Consider the following 24,814-nt stretch of genomic DNA (forward strand, 5'->3'; position numbering starts at 1 on the left):
CTGTGTGAAGCTGCTGGGAGGCTGAGCAGAGGCAATAAGTCCTTCCTGTGGGAAGTGAAAAAGCAGGGATGTTGTCCAAGGTCTGGTCTACACTGGGGGGGGTGTTGATCTAAGAAATGCAACTTCAGCTACGTGAATAGCGTAGCTGAAGTCGAAGCATCTTAGATCGATTTACCTCGGGTCCTCTCGGCGTGGGATCGACGTCCGCGGCTCCCCGTGTTGACTCCGCTACCGCCGCTCGCTCCGGTGGCGTTCCGGAGTTGACGGGAGCACGTTTGGGGATTGATATATCTCGTCTAGATGAGACGCGATATATCGATCCCCGAAAAATCGATCGCTACCCACTGATACGGCGGGTAGTCTGGACGTACCCTAAGACTCATTAGCTTGTGACTGAGACGAGGGTTTGCTGAGTTGTGAGAAGGAGCTCTCTGTGTGAGCTTGGAGCACGCTTGGTGCGTTCTTCATGTGAGAAGGTTACCAAGTAGTTGAAACCAATTCAGCTTAAAAAAGTGACCTCCTGGAATCCCCCTCTTCCTTCCCTCTCTTGTGGTATGTTTGCTCTGTGCTCTGCCAAGTGAAACATAGATGAGGTGCCAAGTTAGGCTTCCAGGCTTGCCATAGGATGTCCGGGCCCAGGACAACACTCACTTGGGCTTCAAACCGAGCAAGTGTTGTTCCTGGTGGACCAGCGCCAGCCTGGCACTGGGACTGGGAGCCAGTGCGGGAAATGAGGGTGGGGACTGGAGGCAGTTTGCTGGGATGGAGGGAATACTGAGATTGGATGAGAAGCTGGGGGAAGGGAAGGGGACTGGGACTAGGAACCAGGGTGGGGTAGGAGGGAAGGAGACAGATCTACCCCCTGCATCCCAGCTCCTTGTCAGAACTGTGTCTGCCTGGGCAAAGAAACTGGGACAAAAAGTGAGGGAGGCTGGGTGAAGAGCCTGGACAAGGGAACTGGGATACTCCTCCTGAGTGGAGACGGGGACTAGGTAGGCAAAGAGAATGAGTGTGTTAAGGGTCGGGGTGGGGAAAGAGAGGACAGGAACAAGGTGGAGGGGCTGCTGCAGAAGAGGTCAAGCTTGGAAGTGGGCAGAAGTCTGTGCCCACTGGAGCACACTCCCTTCTAGCGCTTGGGATGGAACACGGCATCCCCGAGTCTCACCACAGGGGTTTCCCAGGTACCTGCTGATGGCAAAGTATCTGTCACATCCCATTCTAGGGCTGGTCCATCTAGAGGGTAACGATCTGCTGTTGCTATCAGTCCATTAGCTCAGGTGGCAGAGGTCTGTTTGGTGGGTCTAAAGATTAACCCTGCTGTTCTGTTGAACCATGGGGGGGTTGATGGGATGGAATTTTTTTTTCAGTTTGCTTTCTTAAAAACCTAGAAAACGGCACAATGCCCCCCCCCCCCCCGCATTACAAGAACATTAAAGTTGCAAACACAAGCACTCGGAGGTTAGGAAATGCCAGATTGCAAGTTGCCTGTGCTACCGTAACAGTCCCCTCGTGCATGTTCATTATGACACAATCAAACTACATTATCACATACTGTTACACAGGACCCCGGCCTCATTCAGTGCACAGGATGGAGCTGTTGTGGGGATGAATCAGGGCTGTGTAGTAAAAGGTGGGGTCATCGGTAAGACCCCTGCCTCACTTGGGGCAGAAACTGGGAGGTGTGTGGTCAATGAGGCAGGGGATGCAGGAAGAAAGAGTCTCATTGTTAACTCAATTGAATGATGCCCTGGAGAATTAGATTCTATCCCTGGCTCTGACGCAGATTTCCTGTGTGGGGCTAAGCAAGTCACTGCACCCTGGCTTCTTGTGAAGTGCTTAGCGCTCGCAGCTGAAGTCAACTAGAGTGGTGCTTTGACCATAAGAAGTGGTGTGTGACACACACTCCGTACACCAAAAAATCATTTATTTTAAGCATCTCAAATTGGGCACCAAAATCAGTGGAAACTTTTGACTTTAATCTGCCTCCGTTCCCCATATGTAAAGTGGGGATAATTCTGCCCCTTCATCTCATAGGGGTGTGGTGAAGATAGATTAATGTTTGCGAAGCCCTCAGACACTATAATGACAAGTGCCATAGACAACCCAGGAGGAAATTAATGATTCTCTTCCAAACAGGGACTGACAGTTGTGATGTAAATGAGACCTGAGGCTGCACAGGAACAGTGAGGCTACTACACCACATGCTACACTTAGAGCATATTCCTTACAGAGCAGCTCTCAGCCCCAGAGCCTGCAGGAATGACACCGGTGGGCACTGGTTTCTGAGCTGACCTCCATGTGAAATCTAGAATCCACAGGTATCGAAGATAAGAAAGACCGAGTAGGCCTGCTTCTCTTCTCTCCCCACCCCTGAAGGCCACAGAAGGGTCCCTGCTGAATATTCTAAACTGTGCATGTGCAGTTACTGTAATTACAATACAAACTGGGTAAATGCACATAGAAGCACAGAATATTAGGGTTGGAAGAGACCTCAGGAGGTATCTAGTCCTATCCCCTGCTCAAAGCAGGACCAACCCCAACTAAATCATCTCAGCCAGAGCTTTGACAAGCCGGGCTTTAAAAACCTCTAAGGATGGAGATTCCACCACCTCCCTAGGTAACCCACTCCAGTGCTTCACCACCCTCCTAGTAAAATAGTGTTTCTGAATATCCAGTCTAGACCTCCCCCACTGCAACTTCAGACCATTACTCCTTGTTCTGTCATCTGCCACCACTGAGAACAGAGCTCATTCTCTTTGGAACCTCTCTTCAGGTAGTCAGGCTGCTATCAAATCTGCCCCCCCCCCTTTCTTCTGCAGACTAACTAAGCCCAGTTCCCTCAGCCTCTCCTTGTAAGTCATGTGCCCCAGCCCCCCGATCATTTTCGTTGCCCTCTGCCGGACTCTCTCCAATTTGTCCACATCCTTTCTGTAGTGGGGGGCCCAAAACTGGATGCAGTACTCCAGATGTGGCCTTACCAGTGCCGAATAGAGGGAAATTATTTCCCTCGATCTGCTGGCAATTCTCCTACTAATGCAGCCCAATATGTCGTTAGCTTTCTTGGCAACAAGGGCACACTGCTGACTGATATCCAGCTTCTCATCCACTGTAATACCCAGGTCCTTTTCTGCAGAACTGCTGCCTTGGCGCCCGGTCCCTAGTCTGTAGCAGTGCATGGGATTTGTCCATGCGAAGTGCAGGACTCTGCACTTGTCCTTGTTGAACCTCATCAGATTTCTTTTAGCCCAATGCTCCAATTTGTGTAGGTCACTCTGGACCCTATCCCTACCATCCAGCATATCTGCCTCTCCCCACAGCTTAGTGTCATCTGCGAACTTGCTGAGGATGCAATCCATCCCCTCATCCAGATAATTAATCAAGATGTTGAATAAAACTGGCCCCAGGACAGACCCCTTGGGCTACTCTGCTTGATACCAGCAGCCAACTAGACATGGAGCCGTTGATCACTACCTGTTGAGCACGACGACCTAGCCAGCTTTCTGTCCACCTTGTAGTCCATTCATACAATCCATACTCTTTTTAACTTGCTGACAAGAATACTGTGGGAGACCGCATCAAAAGCTTTGCTAAAGTCAAAGTATATCCCGTCCACTGCTTCCCCCATATCCACAGAGCCAGTTATCTCATCATAGAAGGCAATCAGATTGGTCAGGCATGACTTGCCCTTGGTGAATCCACATTTACTGTTCCTGATCACCTTCCTCTCCTCCAAGTGCTTCAAAATGGATTCCTTGAGGACCTGCTCCATGATTTTTTTTTCAGGGACTGAGGTGAGGCTGTAGTTCCCCGGGTTCTCCTCCTTCCCTTTTTTAAAGATGGGCACTAGATTTGCCTTTTTTCCAATTGTCCAGGACCTCCCCTGATTGCCACGAGTTTTCAAAGGCACATGCTAATGGACAGTTAAATTAATAGAAGGGACGATTTATCTAATCGGACCTGTACAGTGCAGAAGCTGGGACTGGACAACGGGATGGATCATGTTCAATGCCCTGTTCTGTTCACTTCTTCTGAAGCATCTGGTGTTGGCCATTGCCAGAAGGCAAGATGCTGAGCTAGCTAGATCATTGGTGTGACTCAGTTTGGCCATTCTTATGGGTTTGATGCAGAAATTGTAACATGAATTTAACACTAGATATCTTTCTAAAAGATTAAATCCTGGAGAATCCACCACTTCCCTAGTTAAATTGTACCTTATTGTAGTTGAATTTTTGTCCATCTTCAGCTTCCAATCATCAGCTCTTGTTCTGTCTGCTAGCTGAGAACCCTTCACTGGTCAAGCACCTCTATCCTTTTCTTGGATAAACTAAATAGATTCAAGGAGCTCACACTGTAAGGTAGGTTTTTCCAGACCTCGAATTATTCTTGTGGCTCTTCTCTGAACCCTTTTCTAATTTAATATTCTTTGTTTGAACACCAGAACTGGACACAGTATCCAGCAATGGCATTATCAGTGCTGTATGTAAAGGTAATGTCACCTCCTCCTTACCTTGCTCGAGATTCCCCTGCTAATATGTCCAAAGACTGTTAATCTTTTTAGCACTCCATGATGCTATGGCTCAAGTTTGGTTGGTTTTCATAGATTCATAGACTCTAGGACTGGAAGGGACCTCGAGAGGTCATCGAGTCCAGTCCCCTGCCCTTATGGCAAGACCAAATACTGTCTAGACCATCCCTGATAGACATTTATCTAACCTACTCTTAAATATCTCCAGAAATAGAGATTCCACAACCTCCCTAGGCAATTTATTCCAGTGTTTAACCAACCTGACAGTTAGGAAGGTTTTCCTAATGTCCAACCTAAACTTCCCTTGCTGCAGTTTAAGCCCATTGCTTCTTGTTCTATCCTTAGAGGCTAAAGTGAACAAGTTTTCTCCCTCCTCCTGATGACACCCTTTTAGATACCTGAAAACTGCTATCATGTCCCCTCTCAGTCTTCTCTTTTCCAAACTAAACAACCCCAATTCTTTCAGCCTTCCTTCATAGGTCATGTTCTCAAGACCTTTAATCATTCTTGTTGCTCTTCTCTGGACCCTCTCCAATTTCTCCACATCTTTCTTGAAATGCGGTGCCCAGAACTGGACACAATACTCCAGTTGAGGCCTAACCAGCGCAGAGTAGAGCGGAAGAATGACTTCTCGTGTCTTGCTCACAACACACCTGTTAATGCATCCCAGAATCACATTTGATTTTTTGCAACAGCATCACACTGTTGACTCATATTTAGCTTGTGGTCCACTATAACCCCTAGATCCCTTTCTGCCGTACACCTTCCTAGACAGTCTCTTCCCATTCTGTATGTTATGGTTTCCACCATAACACCCAAGTCCCTTTGAGTCTTTGCTTTCCAGGATATAGTCTCCCTTCCTGTATGCAAGATCTACAGTCTCTATTTTTAAATTTTGCATCCTGGTTTGTTTAAAATATTCAAATGAACCCATTTTACTAAGCCATCCAGATTGGTCTGTAGAAATGACCTGTCCATATTTAGTGCTCCACTAATGTGCAATCCGTAAAATTTACTAGCAGTGACTTCATATTTTCTTCAGTATCTTTATCAATGATGTGGAATAGCATTGGGACAAGCACAGATCCCTGCCAGACCCCCACTGGAAATGCCCTCAGTGGATTAGTATTCGCCTTTTAAAATTACTTTGAGCTCCATCAGCTGGTTTTTTAATCCGCTTGATGTATGCTCCATTGAACGCTGTCTAGTGATAACTTTACTCTGAATGTTGTGTAGTTGAGTAACTGCATGTGCAGCTGGCTGTAACTATGCATACAGGTTAAGGGCACAGTTTAGAAAAATCAGGCCCTTAGACATACCCAGCTCATTTCTGAGTCTTTCCAGTGGTGATGGGTATGCACCCAACCTTGGTAGCTACTCTTATTCTTGGTGTAAAGCTGCGTTGTTACACAATTCAGTGGTAGGGCAAGAGTATCTCAAACACTTTGGATTCCAAGAAACCAGGAAGAGGTTTTTGGATAGCATGTTCACATCTGGTTCAACTAAACTTCCCTGCCTATCCCTTTCCACCTCCAACCCCTTAATCCCTGGGAGAATGGCATTGCCTCGCTACTGCTCTGACAAGATGAAGCTAAAGGCAGAAGAACACACTGTACTAGAGCAGCTAGTAACCCTTTGAGAAACAAATTATTCTAAATTACTTAAAATTTGAGTCCCATGGAGATGCATCAAAAATCTTACCTGAGCCAAAAGTGTTTATCTTGACAAAGGAGAGATTGTCACATTGGGGTTATCCGATTGCTGGCAATGCAGCTTGCAATGGGTCAGCTGGCATTGCAGGGGGAGCTGAGGAACAGAACTGGTGTCTGGAGTTGGGGAGTCGACTTCTGCACTTGCTTTATCATTCAGATTTTCTTGACTCTCTCGTACTAGGCGTTCCCTCCCCAAGGAAACGCATTCTGTTCCTCTTCACCAGCTCCTTCTCTGCCCCTTGACATAAGACTTGACTTTAACATAGTGCAGTGTTACTCAGATCCAGCTGATGACCAGCACCTGCTTGCAAAACTAAACTGACTTTGCTGCCACTTCAGCAGATTCTGAAATTCCCAAGGTGGTAGTCTGGGTTCCCCTGGTTTCCGAAATTGGTGTCTTGATCTGTACAAGGCACCATGCACAGAGCAAACACGCCTCTTTACAGATGTATCCTTTTCATCATAACTGTATCTGAGCCACATGAGATCCTGACTTCTCCCTATTAAAAACTCACAGAGAAGGGTCCCTGCAATGAAGCCTGAGGCCAAAGCACTGCTGGGCACAATAAAGCACTTGGTTTTCAAATGTGCTTGTAGATACATCTCTAAGAATGATAGTAGCCCTCAAACACAGGCAGATTATCAGCACACAGGACTATAAACGTGGGGGGTGCAAATTTAAATGGTTAAGGAGAGAGAGGGCAGGTTTGAGACCTCTCCGTTTTTTTCTAGGGTAGAGGGGGAGGGCATTGCTTGAGGAAAACAAAGTTGGGACTAAGATAAATGGCTGGCTTCTTCGCGGGCTTAGATTTGCACTTGGTAGGAATTACAATGAGCTGAATTATGCAATAGAAAAGCAGAGGTACCTCTCTGAGCAGCAGGTGTCACTGTGTGCCAGCGTAAGTGGGGAATACTCAGATCAAAGCACAGTGTTTGCTGGAGCTTTTTCTTTCTGTAATAGTTCAAAACAAAAATATCCTGAATAGTGGTTTCTGCTTTTCAGATTTGAAGCTGCACCTCCAGAGCACGGATTATGGGAACTTCCTGGCCAACGAAGCCTCCCCCCTTACTGTGTCTGTCATAGATGACAAGCTGAAGGAGAAGATGGTGGTGGAGTTTCGTCACATGAGGAACCACGCGTATGAGCCATTGGCGAGTTTCCTGGACTTCATCACGTGAGTATGAGCTGCTCTACACCTGATGGGCATAACAGCTGTAGGCTCGCAAGTTTGTGATGAAATTGCCCTGGGATCCTGCTGGCAGTGTCCTCTGGCTGCCCAGTGCCGTGGGCAGATGTGTATTCCAAAGGCTTCCACTCCAAAGGTTCTCCAGGTGTCTCCCCTGCTAACACAACTGCCAAGATCTGCTTCAGTGCAGACTGACTTCATCTTTCTTTTCAAAGCTTTCCATGGGCATTGAGATCTTCCAGTTTAAAAAACCCCAGGAGCTGCCATGCTAGTGTGGTCACACCGAAAAAGCAGCCTTGTGTGCATAGGTGGCTCTGACGCTTAACAGACGATAAGGCAGCGTACAAGTCTGACTGTTCACTTGCACTAAGGTTAATCAGAGGCCAGCTGCAAAGCCTTAAATAGTTCAAGACTTGTTGCAGGTGTCTGTGAGTGGTGACCCGTCCCTGCCCCCCCCCTTTTATTCTCTATCCACTCCTAGTTGTACTGGTCCCCTCCTCACATGTAGATGAAGTGAAAGGTACAGCAAACCTGGAGGAAATCTTTGCTGGAAAGTGAGTGGGCTGAAGTGGTGTTTTTTGCAAGTGATTTGTAGGTTTTAAGACCAAAAGAGGCCATTACGATCTATTCTACAATCTTTGATATCTCCTTGTGGATGTCTAGCTGTTACCTCAAGCTCCACCTGGCAAAGCGAGAGCTCCTAATCTTCCCCCTCCCCTCTCTACTGCCTTTTTCCATCTCTGGGGACAACACCTGTGCACCCAGGCCTGTAACCTGGGTGCCATCTTTGCCTGGATGCTAAAGGAGAGCTCCGAGTCAGTGTCTCTAAATCTTGCCGATTATTTCTGCATAATGTCTGAGATCTGGCCTTTCCTATCCGTCCACACAGCTAAAACTCTTGTCCAGGTTCTCCTCTTGCCAGCATCCTCCTCCTCTGGCTTTGACACATGCACTCTTGCCTCGCTCATATCCATTCAGAATGGTGCTGCAGATGTCATTTTCCTAACCCGTCGCTTTGCCCACAACGCCCCTGTGTTTGAATCTGCCCAGGGCTCTTCTCTGAACCCTTTCCAGCTTTGGGCACCAGCACCGGACACAGTGTCCAGTTAGCAGTCTCAGCAGTGCTATATGCACAGGTAATACCTTCTCCCTGCTCCTTCTCTGTGTATGCATCATGGGTCACGGCAGCTGCTTAGCACAGCATCATGCTAGAAGCTGATGTTCGGTTGGCTAATACTGTGATTCAAGTCCTTTTCAGAGTCCCTGCTTTCCAGCATGCAGCCCCCTCAACCAGTAAGTGTGTCCTAGATTCTTTGTTCCTAGATTTACAAGTCTGCATTTAGCTGTAATAAAATACCCATTTCTGTACTCCTCTTACCATGCAGTCCAGATGTGATCAGTCATTATTTATCACCCAACCAGTCTGTCTACAAGCAGGAAAAAAATTATTGATACAGCGTATTTGATAGAGCTTTTGAATTGAGATTGGCCAAGACAGATCCCTGGAAGATTCCCCTTGAAACACCCTCCATTGACAATTACTTTGAGACATGTCAGCCAGTTTATAATCCCTTGAATATGTGCTACACCAGGGGTTCTCAAACTGGAGGTTCGGACCCCTCGGGGTCACGAGGTCATTACATGGGGGGTTGCGAGCTGTCAATCTCCACCCCAAACCCCACTTGCTACCAGCATTTATAATGGTGTTAAATGTATAAAAAAGTGTGTTTAATTTATTGTGGGGGTCGTACTCAGAGGCTTGTGATGTGAAAGGGGTCACCGGTAAAAAAGTTTGAGACCCACTGTGCTACTGATTTTATGTAGTGCTAGTTTTTAATCAGTCTTTCTGTGCTAAATCAAAGTATATTTCATTACCTTAATAAACCAAACTTGTAATCTCTTCAGATACCAAGTTCATTTGACAAGATCCATTTTCCATACAATCCTATTGATTGGTATAGATCATATTTCCATTCTTTGATAGTCCTGTATCACCCCCTTCATTGTTTTCACTTGGGTTCGATGTCTGATCAATAACTGCTTGGCTTATCCCGTTTGTCCCTTTAAAATATTGGGACAATAGTGGATTTTTCCCTGCCCCCAAGTTTTTGAAGATTTATTAAAAATGATCAAGATCCATAGAGCTCCTCGGTAAATGGTTAAAACCCATGTGTGCAAGTTTTCTGTGCTTGCTAATTTTCAATAATCTAAATTGAATAGATGCTGTTTATAATCCTCTTTACTGCTGAAATAGAAAGTACCTTCTCATTATGATGCATCATCCAGCTTTCCAAATACCGGTAATAAATATTTATTGAGCACTTCTGTCTTCTCTGCTTTTACTGACAACTTACTATCTGTAACTAGGGATGGACCCATACCAGTGTTAAGATTCTTTTTATTCTTTTGTTTTGTTTTTTTTACCCTACAGGCCAAATATTTCCTGCAGAAACCTTTGTAGCTTCCTTTATTAACTGTCTGCGCTTCTTGACAAAGAATATAAATTATAAAGTTATCAGCTGATCCTAGTTTCCATTTTCTGTGGTGCTTTGTAAGTATGAAAGGTGTGTGTCAATTTTATACATTTGCCAAGATGCCAGTTAAATTTTAAAGCGGAAATCTAACAAACTAGGTTTGCCAATTTGATAGTGTTATAGCCAATAGTACAATGAATCTAATAGGATAACCCCTTCTTATTGAGTCCAGGGAGCATTTGCTTACTACCTTTAACACTAGGTTCTTTTCAGATCAACTTTTAACTTGAACAGTATTTCTGAAATCGAAACACTTCATTATTCTTAACCAATCAATTTATTAATGCACCCAGAACCACATCAATACTTCACCAGTAAAGTGTAGACACAACCAATGTTCTAGGTGTGTACTGATCACACCAATACTGGCTTGCAATCAGTTGTCCCAGACTGTGACTGCGGCTCAGCAGTTATGCCAAGGAACACTGCAAATCACCAAGATTTCTTATTGTAGTTATAATAATGAACCATCAGTTCTTTAGTACCTAACACACTTATCACACTTCCAGTATTTCTCCAAGGAGTAAGGATGTACTTGTCTTTAAGGCACTTGTGGGAATATATGGGCCCTGCTATTTGAATGCATTGGTCCAAAAGGGACACATTTAGAATATCAAAAGCAATTGCTTAAAGTTATGGCTCAAATCTCTCTAGGCCAATTTGCTTGGATTTATAAAGGAGGGAATGCATCTAGCACTAGTTAACATCTAAAATGTGGTTATGTGAGGTCTCATTAAAGAATGTGGACTCAGCAAGGTAGCCCTCAGTTATAGATGTTAAAGAACAAAAGAGGAAATACAGTCTTTGAAATCATAGAATCGTAGGACTGGAAGGGACCTTGAGAGGTCGTCTAGTCCAGCCCCCTGCACTCAAGGCAGGACTAAGTATTATCTAGATCATCTCTGGCAGGTATTTAACATGCTCTTAAAATCTCCAATGATGGAGATTTCACAACCTCTCTACGCAACTTATTCCAGGGCTTAACCCCTCTGACAGGTAGGACATTTTTTCCTAATGTCCAGCTTAAACTGCCATTGCTGCAATTTAAGCCCATTGCTGCTTGTCCTATCCCCAGAGGCTGAGAAAAATTTTTCTCCCGCCAACAACATTTTACATACTTGAAAACTGTTATGTCCCCTCTGTCTGTCTTCTTCAAACTAAACAAACCCAATTTTTCAATCTTCCCTCATAGGTCATGTTTTCTAGAGCCTTAATTGTTTTTGTTGCTCTTCTCTGGACTGTCTCCAATTTTTCTTTCCTGAAATGTGGTGCCCAGAACTGGACACACTGCTCCAGTTGAGGCCTAATCAGCGCGGAGTAGAGCTGAAGAATTATTTCTTGTGTCTTGCTTACAACACTCCTGCTAATACAGCCCAGAATGATGTGGTTTTTTTGTTTTGTTTTCTTTGCGCAACAGTGTTACACTGACTCATATTTAGCTGAGATCCACTATAATCCCCCAGATCCCTTTCCGCGGTCCTCCTTCCTAGGCAGTCATTGCCCATTCTGCACGTGTGCCACTGATTTGTTCCTTCCTAAGTGGAGCACTTTGCATTTGTCCTTATTGAAATTCATCCTATTGACTTCAGACCATTCCTCCAGTTTGTCCAGATCATTTTGAATTTTAATCCTATCCTCCAAAGCACTTGCAACCCCTCCCAGCTCCTTCTGATCCAGTTAACCCTGGGATGAGGGTAGAGCCCTTTTTTCATATGGCACACTGGGATTCTGCAGCTTAGTGGGTTCAGTCCATGCTTGGTCATGGGGCGCTGGACAAGGGGCGAGGCTGTCCATGGAGGTCCAGTGAGCTCTGGGGTCCCACACTCCACAGCTCTTGGGAGGGGACCACCAGCTGATTTCTGTTGGCTATTTTCCAACCGGGTGCTCACATTTCATCTCGCTGCTTCTGTTGGCATCCAGAAGACAGCGTTGGTGTATAACAAATTTCTTCAATCCTTGTCTCATTGGAGGCTTTTGATATTTGATTCATTTTAAGGATTGTATTTCGGTATTAGCTCGTGTTGTTAATTGGAATCAAGCAATTTCTTTTAATAAATCAAACTTATACCCTGGTTTGTGATTCTTTAACTTTCCTTTTTGTGCTATACAATGCCAGTGTCTCCAGGACTGCAGCAATCATTTGTATTTCATACATTCTTCGACAATATAGGAGCATCTCACATTATTTAGGGCTTACAATAGAACAATAAACATTCACTTAGAGTTTATCTGAGTCACAGGGCAGACAAATGTGCAGCTTCTGATTTGAGGTGGAGGACATGACTGGAGAAAACATGGTGTATGCTATTTATAAGGCAAACAAATGTATTGTTTTGTCACTTGGGGTGAAAACATGTGGTTTGCATTTCTTGGGTTAACAAGCAGTGCCTATATGACCTCCAATCTCAGGCTTTGGCTACACTTGCATTTCAAAGCGCTGCCGTGGCAGCGCTTTGAAGCGCTAAGTGTAGTCAAAGCGCCAGCGCTGGGAGAAAACTCTCCCAGCGCTGTCCATACTCCACCTCCCTGTGGGGAATAACGGACAGCGCTGGGAGCGCGGCTCCCAGCGCTGGGGCTTTGACTACACTGGCGCTTTGTAGCGCCGCAATTTGCAGCGCTGCAGAGGGTGTGTTTTCACACCCTGCTGCAGCGCTGCAAATTTGTAAGTGTAGCCAAGCCCTCACAAGTTATTTCTCGCAGCTTCCCCACCCATCTCTTGATCCATTCATAGTGGGCCACTTTGCATTACAAAGCATAGTGTTTGGCAACTTGTTTGGAGTTCTTCTTAATTAGGTTGGGAGGGTGAAAGATTTTATCCATATACAAATTCTGAGAGACTCTTGCCAAAGCAGTTACTCAGCCATTTTTCTGTTCTTGGGAAGTGGAAATCCTAATCTTGGCTGATCTGCGGCCCTTAGACAAAGTGTCTCATGATGCGAATTATTTTCTGATTGTTTTTACTTACTAGGTAGGTCCTATTTTGGGATAAACAGGGGTGGAGAGCTTTTCTAATTTTTAAGGGCCAGAGGGAATTAATAGTTATTAATCATTCAAGTTCTCTGTACTCCTTACAGCGTGTGCTTTTTTGGGGGGACGGGGGGGGAACATTTTTTGTGAATGAGGAATTGTGTAAGAACACTTTGTGAGATGCCTAAAAATCCACAACTCCTGATTTTTTTTCCCCACACTTCTGATTAAACTTTTCTTTCCATTTTTGGTTTGGGAAATTGGCTGTTTTAAAAAATCAAAGGCACGTAGTAGCAACTGCAGAGGTGTAGGGTTCCAAGCTAAGCTTAAAATGGTGCATTGATTCTAGCTTTTCTTTTAGCATGTGGCCTTTCAGTCTGAAAAACCCCACTGTTCGTTCACACTCTTTCAATTGTCGGTACAGGTTTTTCTTTTCACATCCTTCTAAAAGGAAGCCATTTAAAGTGGGCTCTGGCTGAAATTTGTTCTTGACAGTCCAATCTTTCATTGTTGACTGTCTTTTTAAAAAAACATGGTCTACGCACAGCACGGCAGAGGTGGCTCTTGAGAAGATCTGGCGCAATGGGTAGCGGTCTCAAAAACCGGTATTTGGGATAATATTTTAGCTGTTGGTCATGACCAGAAGCTTATGAGCTGTGCCCCTAAAGCGGACTGAGGGCCAGCCCTGTGAAACCACCTTCATCAGCCACTGTATCGGTCAGATTTTTTCCTACAGCAGAGGAGGGTCTGTGCACAGTTGCTGAAGGACTGTCCTCCACCAGGATGGGGATAAGAGATTCAGTTAACTTAAGCAATAAAAAAATCCCCAGGAAACTAAAGGACAGACTTGGTTGTGACATAGTTAGGGCTGTACAATGTACCTGTTACAAATCCACAGAAGCAGGGACATGTAGATAAGCCACCTAACAAACAGTACGTCCTTCAGTGTCCATTCAGACCCTACTGTACACCATAGACCAAATGCCATAACCTTCTCCCTGGCCCGCTAGAGGTCCCAGCTTTCCAGCACTGCTGTAACTGCTACCAAGCTACCCTCTCCCAACACAACCAACTACAGCACCAAACATCCACCACTACTGGTGCTGGGGGAAAGTCATGCAATGAAGGGTGGTTGATGTGGGCAGAGTTAATAGATTCATAGTTTAAGGCCAGAGGGGATCATCTGACCTCCTGTCTATCACAGGCTAGAGAATTTCGCCCACTTATCCCTGTACTGAGCCCAGTAACTTTGCCTTTGACTAAAGTATCTTCCAGAAAGGCATCCCATCTGGATTTGAAGGTCTCCTGAGATGCAGAATCCACCACTTCCCTTGGTAGTTTGTTCCAGTGATTGACACCCCCATTGCCTTATTCTCATTTGAATGTATCCGGCTTGAGGTTGCCGTGCACAGCTAGGGCCATGACAATGGAACGAGGTGGAGGAGTAGGGGGACGTCCTGTGAGATGGATTAAATGTACACTTACCTGCTTCTGTGAGTGTCTCAGGTATAGCAACCGGAACTGCTTCACAGTGGAGTGGGGTGTGTGTATATATGTGTTACTGGCTGGGATTCTGTTGACACACAACAAATATAACCGTGTCTTAGTCACTCATACCTAAGGCTATGATTTAGTCAGAGGTCACGGATTCCGTGACTTTACCAGACCTCGGAGACTTCTAGGGCTTCAGGAGGAGGAGGCAGGACTGTGTTCCCCTGCCCTGCAACTAGGGCTGGCCGGAACCAGGACCCTGCAGCCCCAGCCCCACCCCCACGGCTTCCCCCAGAGGCTGCAGTCGGGGCTGTGCGCCCTAACCCTGCATCCCGGGCTTAGTGGGGGCTCCAGCTGGGGCCATGTGCCCCAGCCCCATGGTTTTCTCCGGGGGCTGCAGCTGGGGCCACATGCCGGGCGCCCCCTTGCAGGTTCCTAGGACCTTGTGTCTCCTCTCTTCTCTCTTCCCCGCCCCCCTGTGGCCAGGGCTTGGTGGGCCTGCAGTCAGGGCTGCACATCCCTGTCCCGCGGGTGCGGCCAGATCTGGAGCCGGGGCTGTGCGCCCCCCGCCATAGCTGTGCCCCCTGCTGCAGCCACTGGAGCTGGCCCTGCCATGGTGCCCCCCTTCCCCCCAGGACTCCATTCCTCGCACCTACTTAGCCCTGCCACCCCTTCCCCTCCCCCGGTTATTTTTAGTAAAGTAATGGACAGGTCATGGGCTCTGAATTTTATTTGTTGCCCGTGACCTGTTCATGACTTTTACTAAATATAACCGTGATTAAGGCTAAAATTTTATCATACCTAGGTGACCATTGATCACTCTGCTAAAAATCATTGGTCATCTGTACATGAGAATGAGGTCTCATGCTGAATCGCCCCAAGGTGGGAATAGTATTACTCCAGTTAGAAAACTCACCTGGAATTTGCAGACACTGGAAGGAGGTTGTACTGCTGGCAGCATGAGGTCTCCAGCGTGTGACCCTGGCTGAAGGGCACTGTGATTTGCCTTTCACCTTTAAGCACACGCGATGGTGAGCTCCTTCCTCTCCCCCACCCCCCAAGGTGGCAGTGGGGTAACTTGCACTGGTATTTTTCTGTCCCTAAGTCCCACTTAGGTCAACAGAGAAATCTCAGCATCAGACGGACTTGTCAAATCTGGCAGTGTGAGTGACCTGGAAAACATTCCTCCCTTGGGCCTGTTGTGCCCTGCAGCTGTGCATGCATCTCACTGCCAGAGGGGGACTGCAGTGTCCCCCCTCGGGGGGACTCAGGCCGCACTGGGACAGGCCTGTGTCCTGTAGCTCCCAGTCAGGTGCAGGTGGCAGTACGCTGACCCCATGTGTGTGCACCTCTGGCGGTGACAGCCAGCTTCTGTACTGTGACTAGCGCTGAGCATGGGGGTGGCTTTCTCCATGGCCTGGGGCAACCAGAGAATCATAGAGATGTGGGGCTGGAAGGGCCCTTTAGAGGTCATCTAGTCCAGCCCCTCCACTGAGCCAGGACTGCTTACACCTAGACCATCCCCGGACTCCCTCCAGTCTGTCCACATCTTTCCTAAGGTGTGGTGCCTAGAGTGTGAGCCGGTACTCCAGCTAATGCCTCTGCCGTGCCAGGTGGAGTGGGATAATTATTACCTCCTGTGTCCCACTTAAGACACTCCTGTTAATACACCCCAAAATATTTGTGGCTTTTCAGAGCTGCATCACATTGTTGACTTGTATTCAATTTGCTACCTACTCTAACCCCCAGATCCTTTTCAGCAGTACTATCGATTGGTCACTTACTCCTCATTTTGTAGTTTCCTTCCGAAGTTAGTAAGATGCACTTGTCAATATTGAATTTAATCTTGTTGATTTCAGCCCAGTTCACCAGTTTTCCAAGGCTGTTTGAATTCTAATCCTGTCCTCCAAAGTGCTTGCAGCACCTCTCCCTTTGATGTCACCCGCAAATTTTGTAAGCATATTCTCTCCACTCAGTTATCCAAGTCCTTAATGAAAATATTGAATAGGATCGGAACCAGGACTGCCTTCTGTGGGATGCCACTAGATACGCCCTCCCAGTTTGACAGTGAACCATTAACTACTTTTTCAACCAGTTGTGCACCCATCTTATAGTGATTTCGTCTAGACCACGTTTCCCTAGCTTGCTTATGAGGATGTCATGTTGAGATTGTGTCAAAAGCCGTACTAAAATCAAGCTATATCACATCTACTGCTTCCCCCATCCACTAAGTCAGTAACCCTGTCGCAGAAGGAAATTAGGTTGGTTTGGTGTGATTTGTTCTTGACGGATCCATGTTGGCTATTCTTTATAACCCAATTATCTTCTAGGTGCTTACAAATTAATTGTTTAATTTAGTACAGTATCTTTCTAGGTAATGAAGTTAGGCTGATTGATCTGTAATTCTCTGGATCTTGTGTTCCTTTTTTTTTTAAAGACAGGTTTTCCCTTCAGTCCTCTGGGACCTCACCTATCTTACACGAGTTCTCGAAGATAATAGATAACTGTTCTGAGACCTGTTCTTTCCCTCTTCTGGCTTTCATTCCTCCCTCCCTGCCCCCGTTAATATTGTTTTTAAGTATGTGGTCACCATGAATGTTTATAGTGAAGACAAGCAAAACAGGCACTAAACACCTCCGCCTTTGTGATATCCTGAGTTATTAGCTCTCCTTCCTTGCTAAGTAGTTTACCTATACTTCCGTCATCGGTCTCTTGTTCCTGAAGTGTTTATATAACCTTTTCTTATTGCCTTTTATGTCCCTTGCGAAGTGTAACTTATTTTGTGCCTTGTCCTTTCTGAACTTAGCCTGGTGCAGTCCTGATCATTCCAGATTTTATTTGCCAAAGACAGTACAGTGTGTTCCTTTGCCCTGTCGTTGGTTTTTTTACTAGTTGCTTTGCCAGGGAATGGCGGCACTAAAACAAACATCTCTACAGTGAAAACATTTTACAGTTGATTGCAAATTGAACTGAAGAGCGTAAAACCATCTTTCTTGGCCTGTCTGTCTTTCTTGTTAGTTTACTTTTGGTGCCCTCATGCTGGCCTTTGGCGTTGGTAGAAAGTGCTGCCTTAGTAATATTCCCAGCCCCTGCCAGCTGGGGAGCTAGGGAATGAGTTGGGATGTGAATGCTGCTCCCCTGAGCTGGCCTCGTGTTTTATATGGGGTTTTAGCCTGCCCTTGTCGTCAGGATATTGGATGGTCTTCCAGTTGTGCATTAAGTGAGGTGACTCTCACCTGTCACACATGTGGCTCCTTCCCTAGAGGGAGAATTGTGTGTGCACTGGAAGGTTTTGGTTTGGTAGGGTTTTGCTTGGGGGATTTTTTAAATGTTCATACTGCTCTGCGAGCCTGGCACTTACAGTAGAAGGTGGGGAGGTTTGGGATGGTCCTTTAGTTCCTGGGGTGGTTCGTTCCCCAGACTGCTCCCCCCACCCCAAGAAAGCTCTGTCTCTTGCCTAGACGAGTTTTGCCCTGATGGGCAATAGGTCCCATGGTGCCTTAGGAGCCAAGATGTCAACCAAGTTCCTCATTTCAGAGCTTTGATTTCTATAGGAGACAACCAGCAAAGTTGGGTTGCATATTCACATGTAAGCATAGCCAGCAGAGCTGTGCGTCGTTTGTGTGCTGCAAAGCCAGCCAGGGAAATTGCCACGGGTCTCCTGTGTGGACTCTGCGCTGTGCAGAGCACTGGGAGTGGAGAGAAGCTTCTCAGGAATGGAACAGCAACGTGATCTTGCAGAGGATTTTTCTTATCAGATGATATTAAGCTACTTCATCAGTGCCAGTGACCTGTTAACCCAGTGTAAGGGAAAGGGTGCTGCATGCTTCACACCAGCCACTTTTATCTGTGGCCAATAATGAATCTCTTATTGCAAGGAGTGTCTCTTCCTGATTCTTTTATGACTTTTGTAACAACTTTCAGACTCATAGGCACAAGCTGGCTGTCAAAATCCGAGCTCCCACACAAATAGCTGACTGGCTCAGAGTATTTATAGAGTCATGTTTTAGGGCAGCTACCACAGGTATTAAGTGTACTTGAAGCAGCAAAACCACTTCCTGAATTCAACAAATATATGGACTTGTGGGCTGGAAGTGATTTTTAGGTGGTTCTCAATGTTCTGCCGCACTGACTTTACATAAAGGCTTTGTTCTTTTTATTAGCCTGACAGAACAAACTGTCTTGTTTGTTTTAATGTTCCTTTATACATAACGCCCAGACTGGGTCAGACCAAAGGTCCATCAAGCCCAGTTTCCTGTCCTCTGACAGTGGCCAATGGCAGGTGCCCCAAAGGGAATGAACAGACAGGTTATCATCAAGTGATCCATGCCCTGTCACCCAATCCCAGCTTCTGGCAAACAGAGGCTAGGGACACCATTCCTGCCCATCCTGGCTAATAGCCATTGATGGACCCGTCCTCCATGAATCTATCTAGTATACATTTTGGATAGACTCTTTTTCTTTGTTGTTTGTTTGGGATAGCTCCCAAATAGTCGGTTTTAATCTGACCAGGTTGTCTGTTGGGCTAAAAGCTTTTCTGAAGTGGATTGCACTTAGCGTGTCACTGTAACATAGGGCTGTCATTGGGGGATTCCCTCAGATACCACTGATGCTACAGACCCTAAGGTTAACTCTCAGGAACTGCCTTCTGCAATTGCATAGCTTAATGTCTTCATCAAAGCAGTGTCACCCGGTGCGGTCAAACTCCCTGTAACAGACAGGTTCCTTACTTTGGGTCCTCCGTCAGTGGAACTGCCGTCTTTGCTCGGCACTCCCATTGTGTCTCTTCTGTCAGTGCCTTCCTGCTGTCCAGAGATATATGTCTATCCCTGCTTCCTTGGTAGACCCAGGAGTTGGAGGTGGTGTGGAATCTCCTTGCTCTGGCTGATCCCACAGCCCCCTTTCTTTGGCATGGGGCATTATCGTTCACCTAGGAGCCACGCTTAATATAGTAAAGATCTGAAAAGGGGTGGGCAGTAAGGTGGTTAAATTGTCAAATCATACAATCATTTAGGTTAGTTGATTCTGGAGAGGACTGAGGCTCAGTTAAAGGGGCTCCCCTCCCTGGGTTCTAAGGAACACCCAGGGAAGGGACCTGGCGTTGCCGCACAGTGTTCACAACGAGCCAGCAGTCTCGCTGTGTGTGAGAAATGGGGTGGAGAATACAGAGAGCATTGCTGTGCCATTCTATAACCTCACCTGGAAGGCTGTTTGGCTCCAGTCACCGAACCCCAGAAAGGGAGAGAGTAGCAATAGGTAAATGAGATGCCTGGAAGGCTTCTGTGTGAGGGGACAGGATGGTGTCTAAGCTAGTAAGTGATACCAAGAGAGGAGGCTGGGAACTCCTGATTGCTCTTTCCCATAATATACGAACAAAGATATTAACTGAAAAGCAGAACTTGTTAGAAGAGGGATTTGAATCTTTGTTTAGGGATGAAACGAACATTCCAGGAGCTCTGCAGATCTTGGAATAAAATCTTTACAAGCCACTTGGGCAGAACTGAAAAGACTGGTTTAGCTGGATGAAGAGGGGTTGTTCAGGAGAACTGTGGAAGATAATCCAAGGTCTTTGAAGGAAGAAGTAACAACACTGTCTGAGAACCATTTGCATACAGCCAATGGTTTGAAAAGGCTTCTAGCAGCAGGTCTCTGACAATGCCATCCTGAATGACAGAGACGCCAATCCTTCCACATCTGTCCAAAGGAAACTGTTTTCATGGACATTAGGAATGAGCTTCCATGGTATGTGCTGGAAACCGCTGTCGAACCCAGCTGCCTCTAGAACTGAACGATGACTAAAGGAGCTATTTGTCCCGATGGGTAAGAGAGCAGGCATTCCAGTTTGCTAGTACAGTGGCTGTTAGTTCTTTAGAAAAGGGCCATGGAATCTGCTGAGGGTTCACTTCCCTTCCAAGGGGGAGGGCTGTGTGACAAGTGCAGGGTGAGAGGAGAGTTTACACTTCTCAACTTTCAGTGCACAAATGGAGAATTGGCCTGATCCTTCAGTCAATACACCTGCGCGGCTTATTTCTTAGAAACTCACAGGGTTGGTGATGTTTGTTTTTTCACCAAGGTACAGTGGCCAATAAAATAACATAATTCAGTTCAAAGTAAGCTTAGAGAGCATTACCTGCGGTAGTTGGTAAATACAGAGCAAAGGATAGTTCAAGTTATTTCTTTAGCAAACAACACTGTGCCATGGTAATGAGCTATTACAGTACCGAGAGCGGGGCTTGGCATGTTAACTGCAAGCCCTCTGAGAGCCCAAAGGTGTGCTGCTCTCCCCGGACTGCCTGCTCACCTCAGCGTCTGGCCCTGGTATAGGGCAATGCTGTGTCCAACTTTTCTCTACAAGATCAATTTCTAATGCCAGGAGATCAGGCTCTTCGACAACCTTCCTTTCGTCTTTTCTGCTCCTTTAAAGCTTCATCACACTAGCTGCTCTGTGGGTTTACAGCACCAATTCAAGCATCTTTTACACTTGTAAAACGCTGTCCATGCATGCTTGTAAAATGTCCAAACATCCAGAGGGCCTGCATGAGGGTGCCAGCTTGGAGCAGGGCAAATACCTTGCTCTGCCTGGACCACTTTAGGATATCCCGGTTCAGTGCGAGTATAGACTGAAAGTCTTACCGGCAGAACTTCTGCCAACAGCTCTTTGAGCAGAGTGTTCACATTTGGCTGCCTTTGCCAGTGCAGTGTGTCCTCACAGCGCCAGGTAGAAGAGCCCATTCTGACCATCTCTTCTGACCTGCCTGACGCTAGCTGGAGAACCTCATCCAGCTTTTCTGCGTTGAGCCCCATCACTTGTGGTTGAACTTAGGTGTATGCAAGTGATGATGTCTTCCAGTGCCATCATCCGTCACCCAAACGAGCAGCAGACTGCACATCTTCACATGTGTATTAGTGTTATGCCTGGCAGGCCCTGTCATGGACCGGGACCCTGCTGTGCTAGGCCCTGTACAAGCACAACAAAAACTGTCCCTGCCCCAAGGAGCTGATGAGTGTAAGATGAGACAACGGATGGAGAACAAGGAGTCGGATGTGCCATGGTCTCTCTCACCAGTAGCCTAACTGTTGTCATGTTTTTGTAGATGCCACAGCAAAGGAGACTTACGGAGGGTTGAGAAGGAAGGATGTTTACGGGAGCGCCTCCCTGGTGTAGGGGCAGCTTGGGAGAAAGCACGATGGTGCTTGTTTACAGATGTAACAAGTGGGTGATGGAGACGTGTGATATGGGCCATCAGAGATGAGCATTGACAGTTTGACAGTGGATGAGAGATGATCGAGTGAGGACAGATTGTGAAGGGCCTTGAGAACAAAGACCATCAGCTTATGTTTGATGTGGTAGAGAAGAGGGAGCCAGTGGAGGGGGATGCAAAGAGAGGGGTGACATGGTCAAAGTGATGGGCTAAGAAAGTGATCTCTGCAGCAGCATTTTGAATGGATCTGAGCAGGGCACGATGGCATTTGTCAAGGCTAGAGATGCTGCAGTAATTGAGACGCGAGATGTTGAGAGCTTGGATGAGAGTGTGGATGGATAAGAGAGGCTGAATCTTACAGATGTTCTTATGCAGGAAGAACAGTGCTATCTTGTACAAGCCACAGGAAAGCTATTGTACAATTGTAATTGTACTGATCCTTTCTTGTATCCCTCTATCTGTTGAGCCAAGGGCCTTAGTTCCCATGAGTTGGCTGTGCCGGTTATACAGGAGCTGCATAAAAGCACTAAAATAGCCTTTCTAGACACTAAAACGTCATGCCTTGAGCCTTCTTTAGCCCTTTCCAAGGCTACAGCATCTGGGGTGTGGTGTCCTCCCTGGAAAGTGGGGAATCTCTGATCATTTGCAGACCTGCAGGCGGGAGCTTGGGCTCCGAGGTCATGTTTTTATGCCCAGAAGCATGTATGTGTAGTCGTAAAAGAAAGTTCAGGTTGCAGGGTAAAACACTGGCATTTCCTGGTCTGAAAGTTGAGTTGCTTGGTCAGTCTCACTCTGACCCTTGTGCATATGCTTTATGATCTGGTGTGAATATGTAATTATAGATAAATGTTCCCATCCTTCAGCATGCAGACTGTGCAGTGTGCAGTAAGGGGATCGGCTCCCTTACAAGGCTACGGGTGTACGGTCGCCGAGGTTTGGAGGTTTGGGGTTTCCGTTGCTTGCTAGGGTGGTCATGGATTCACATTTGGGAGTCTCCCGGACAACAAACTCACTCCCGTGAGGCAGGTTGTCTCCTGCTAGGTGCTGAGCTGGTTAGTGACTTGTTCATGGTGTCCTTCAACAAGGAGAAGTTGGTAGTTAAGAGACTGTAGACTCTGCTCCTGACTGCATCATGTGCCTTAACAGCAGCCCTAACCTTCCTATGCCCCAGTTGAGCACAGCCTCCAGCTTTTGTTGGATCTGTTAGTCGTTTGTCCTCGTCACGCCTTCCTGGAGGACAGTGCTTGGGACTGTGGCACATGGCAGCTGTTCCAGTATAGTGGTGCCAAGTTCTCAGAAGATTCGTGAGACACGCAGGTCATCCAATGTTCCGTCCTTAGTCATGCTCTGTAGCCACGTGCAATGTTTTTTATACGTTCCCTGGTATCCTGGGACAGAGAGCAGTTTTTTGACTGGGGATGAAACTGTATTACCTGATGAGTTTGAGACTGAGCCCTAAGTGGGCTTGGAAGGGTTACGTTTTGAGTTGATTTCACCGTACACATCAAAAAGGGGTTTCCATCGATGGGCCAAATAAGAAAAATGCTGCTTGCAAACTCGGTCAAAATCTGGTGATTTAGACTTGGACAAATGGGCTAGTGAATGAATAGTAAAAATAGGTATGATTTGCAGACCATGAGTTGAGGACTTCAATAGCTCAGACACAGGTTTGGGTGGGTGAGATTCTGCGGCCTGCGTTGTGCAGGAGGTCAGACTAGATGATCATAATGGTCCCTTCTGACCTTAATCAATGATTCTATGACTTAAGGATATTTCCTTTGCATGCTTTGATGTGATGTTGACAGTGTTTTAATGTTTACAAAACTTTAACTTTTTGAATCTTTGAATCTTTTTGACTCTCTGCTGTCATTAAATTGTCTGACCCACCCATCATTTCCTGCTACTGTGAAAATTGAAATAGATAAAAATCTAAAAACATAATAATCATCAATACTTTGGCAAAGTAAAATAAATCAAACTCTGCCAAGCCTAGCAATAAGTGCTGGGATCTCTTTGGTCACATGTAGTCTCCTCCATGGGGCCAATGCAATATTACGTTCTCCAGTGCCTTTTTCAGTCTATTTGTAAATGTCCCAAGCCATGGGGCTCTGTCTGGTTCCCTTGGGAGACTGTACAGTCAAACACGCTCCTTTTTCTGATTGTCACCATGTTTTCTTCCTGCTTGGTTTTAGCTCTTTTCATCACTCTGCTCATCTCAAATAATCCTTCTCTTTCGGACACTTGCGTCTTTCAATATTTGTACACAGTTATTGCTGCTTTTCCTCAGCCTAACTGCTGTTCGGCAGAGGTGCAGTTTCATTCTCTTTACTCTCTCAGCTAGTTTCTTCAGCCCAATACCCACATACCTTTGCTTCTTGCTTAGTGATCTCTGACTTACTGACATCTTTGTTTATTAGGTGCAGTCTCAGAGACCAAGAGACCAGGATGATTCTCTCCCTTTTCATGTGTTGCTTCTGCTGTGAACCACGCTAGGTCTTTTCCTTCGGCTGCTGTCTGTCATTACAAGCCTGTCTAATCTGCTGCCCCTCCCCATGTCTGTTTCAGCATCACTGCTTTCCAGGTTTCTAAATAGCTTGGTGCCCCAATGGTCTCTCCAAGTTCTGTTACCTTGCATTCTCCCACCATTTGTTTTCCTGTCCACACTTACATAGCTGGGACCCTTTGGGTCTCTGTCCTCTCTGGCCACAACATAATTTACCTTGCTGATTTTATTGTGCTCTTTGGAAGATACAAAGTTACAAGGTTACGGAAGCTGGGACGCAGTACCAGTCCAAAAGGCTCTACCTCAGATGTCTCCTGGGGATACGTCTGGGTATTTGCATTGGTGCCTGTGGATTGACTGAAACATGACAGTGTTGTACTCCTGGCGGATTAGCTAGTGTAGTGAAAATAGCAGCACTCTGTCACAAACCAGTGCCTGCCCCTGGGGCAGAGGCCGGCGTTTGTCAGCGAGCGGGTGAGGTATGGATTGATGGGATATGAGAAAAGGAGCCATGAATGGGTCTCGGCTGGGAGTTGACCATTGCGGAACGCACTGGTTCTGATGGCTGGTGGAAAAGTACGAGCTTACTTGCTGGCTTCTCTGTGCTGTGCCCCATCCGTGTGTTGGGGGTGGGGGGGTCAGAGCCTGGAGAGCGGAGAGTTGGAGCATTACCAAGCAGACAGCCTCCTCCAA

At 46.4% G+C, this 24,814-nt stretch overlaps 1 protein-coding gene across 1 annotated transcript in view; it reads left to right on the forward strand.

The window, feature by feature from the left end:
• Positions 1-24,814, forward strand: part of ATP6V0D1 (ATPase H+ transporting V0 subunit d1) — a 76,908-nt gene that overhangs the window by 27,440 nt on the left and 24,654 nt on the right. The window contains exon 2 of the mRNA XM_039503298.1: positions 7,241-7,412. Coding sequence (XP_039359232.1) covers positions 7,241-7,412 — 172 coding nt within the window. The remainder of the gene's footprint in view (positions 1-7,240; positions 7,413-24,814) is intronic.

This window comes from Mauremys reevesii, linkage group 16, assembly GCF_016161935.1.
Source record: "Mauremys reevesii isolate NIE-2019 linkage group 16, ASM1616193v1, whole genome shotgun sequence".
Classification (NCBI taxonomy): Eukaryota; Metazoa; Chordata; order Testudines; family Geoemydidae; genus Mauremys; species Mauremys reevesii.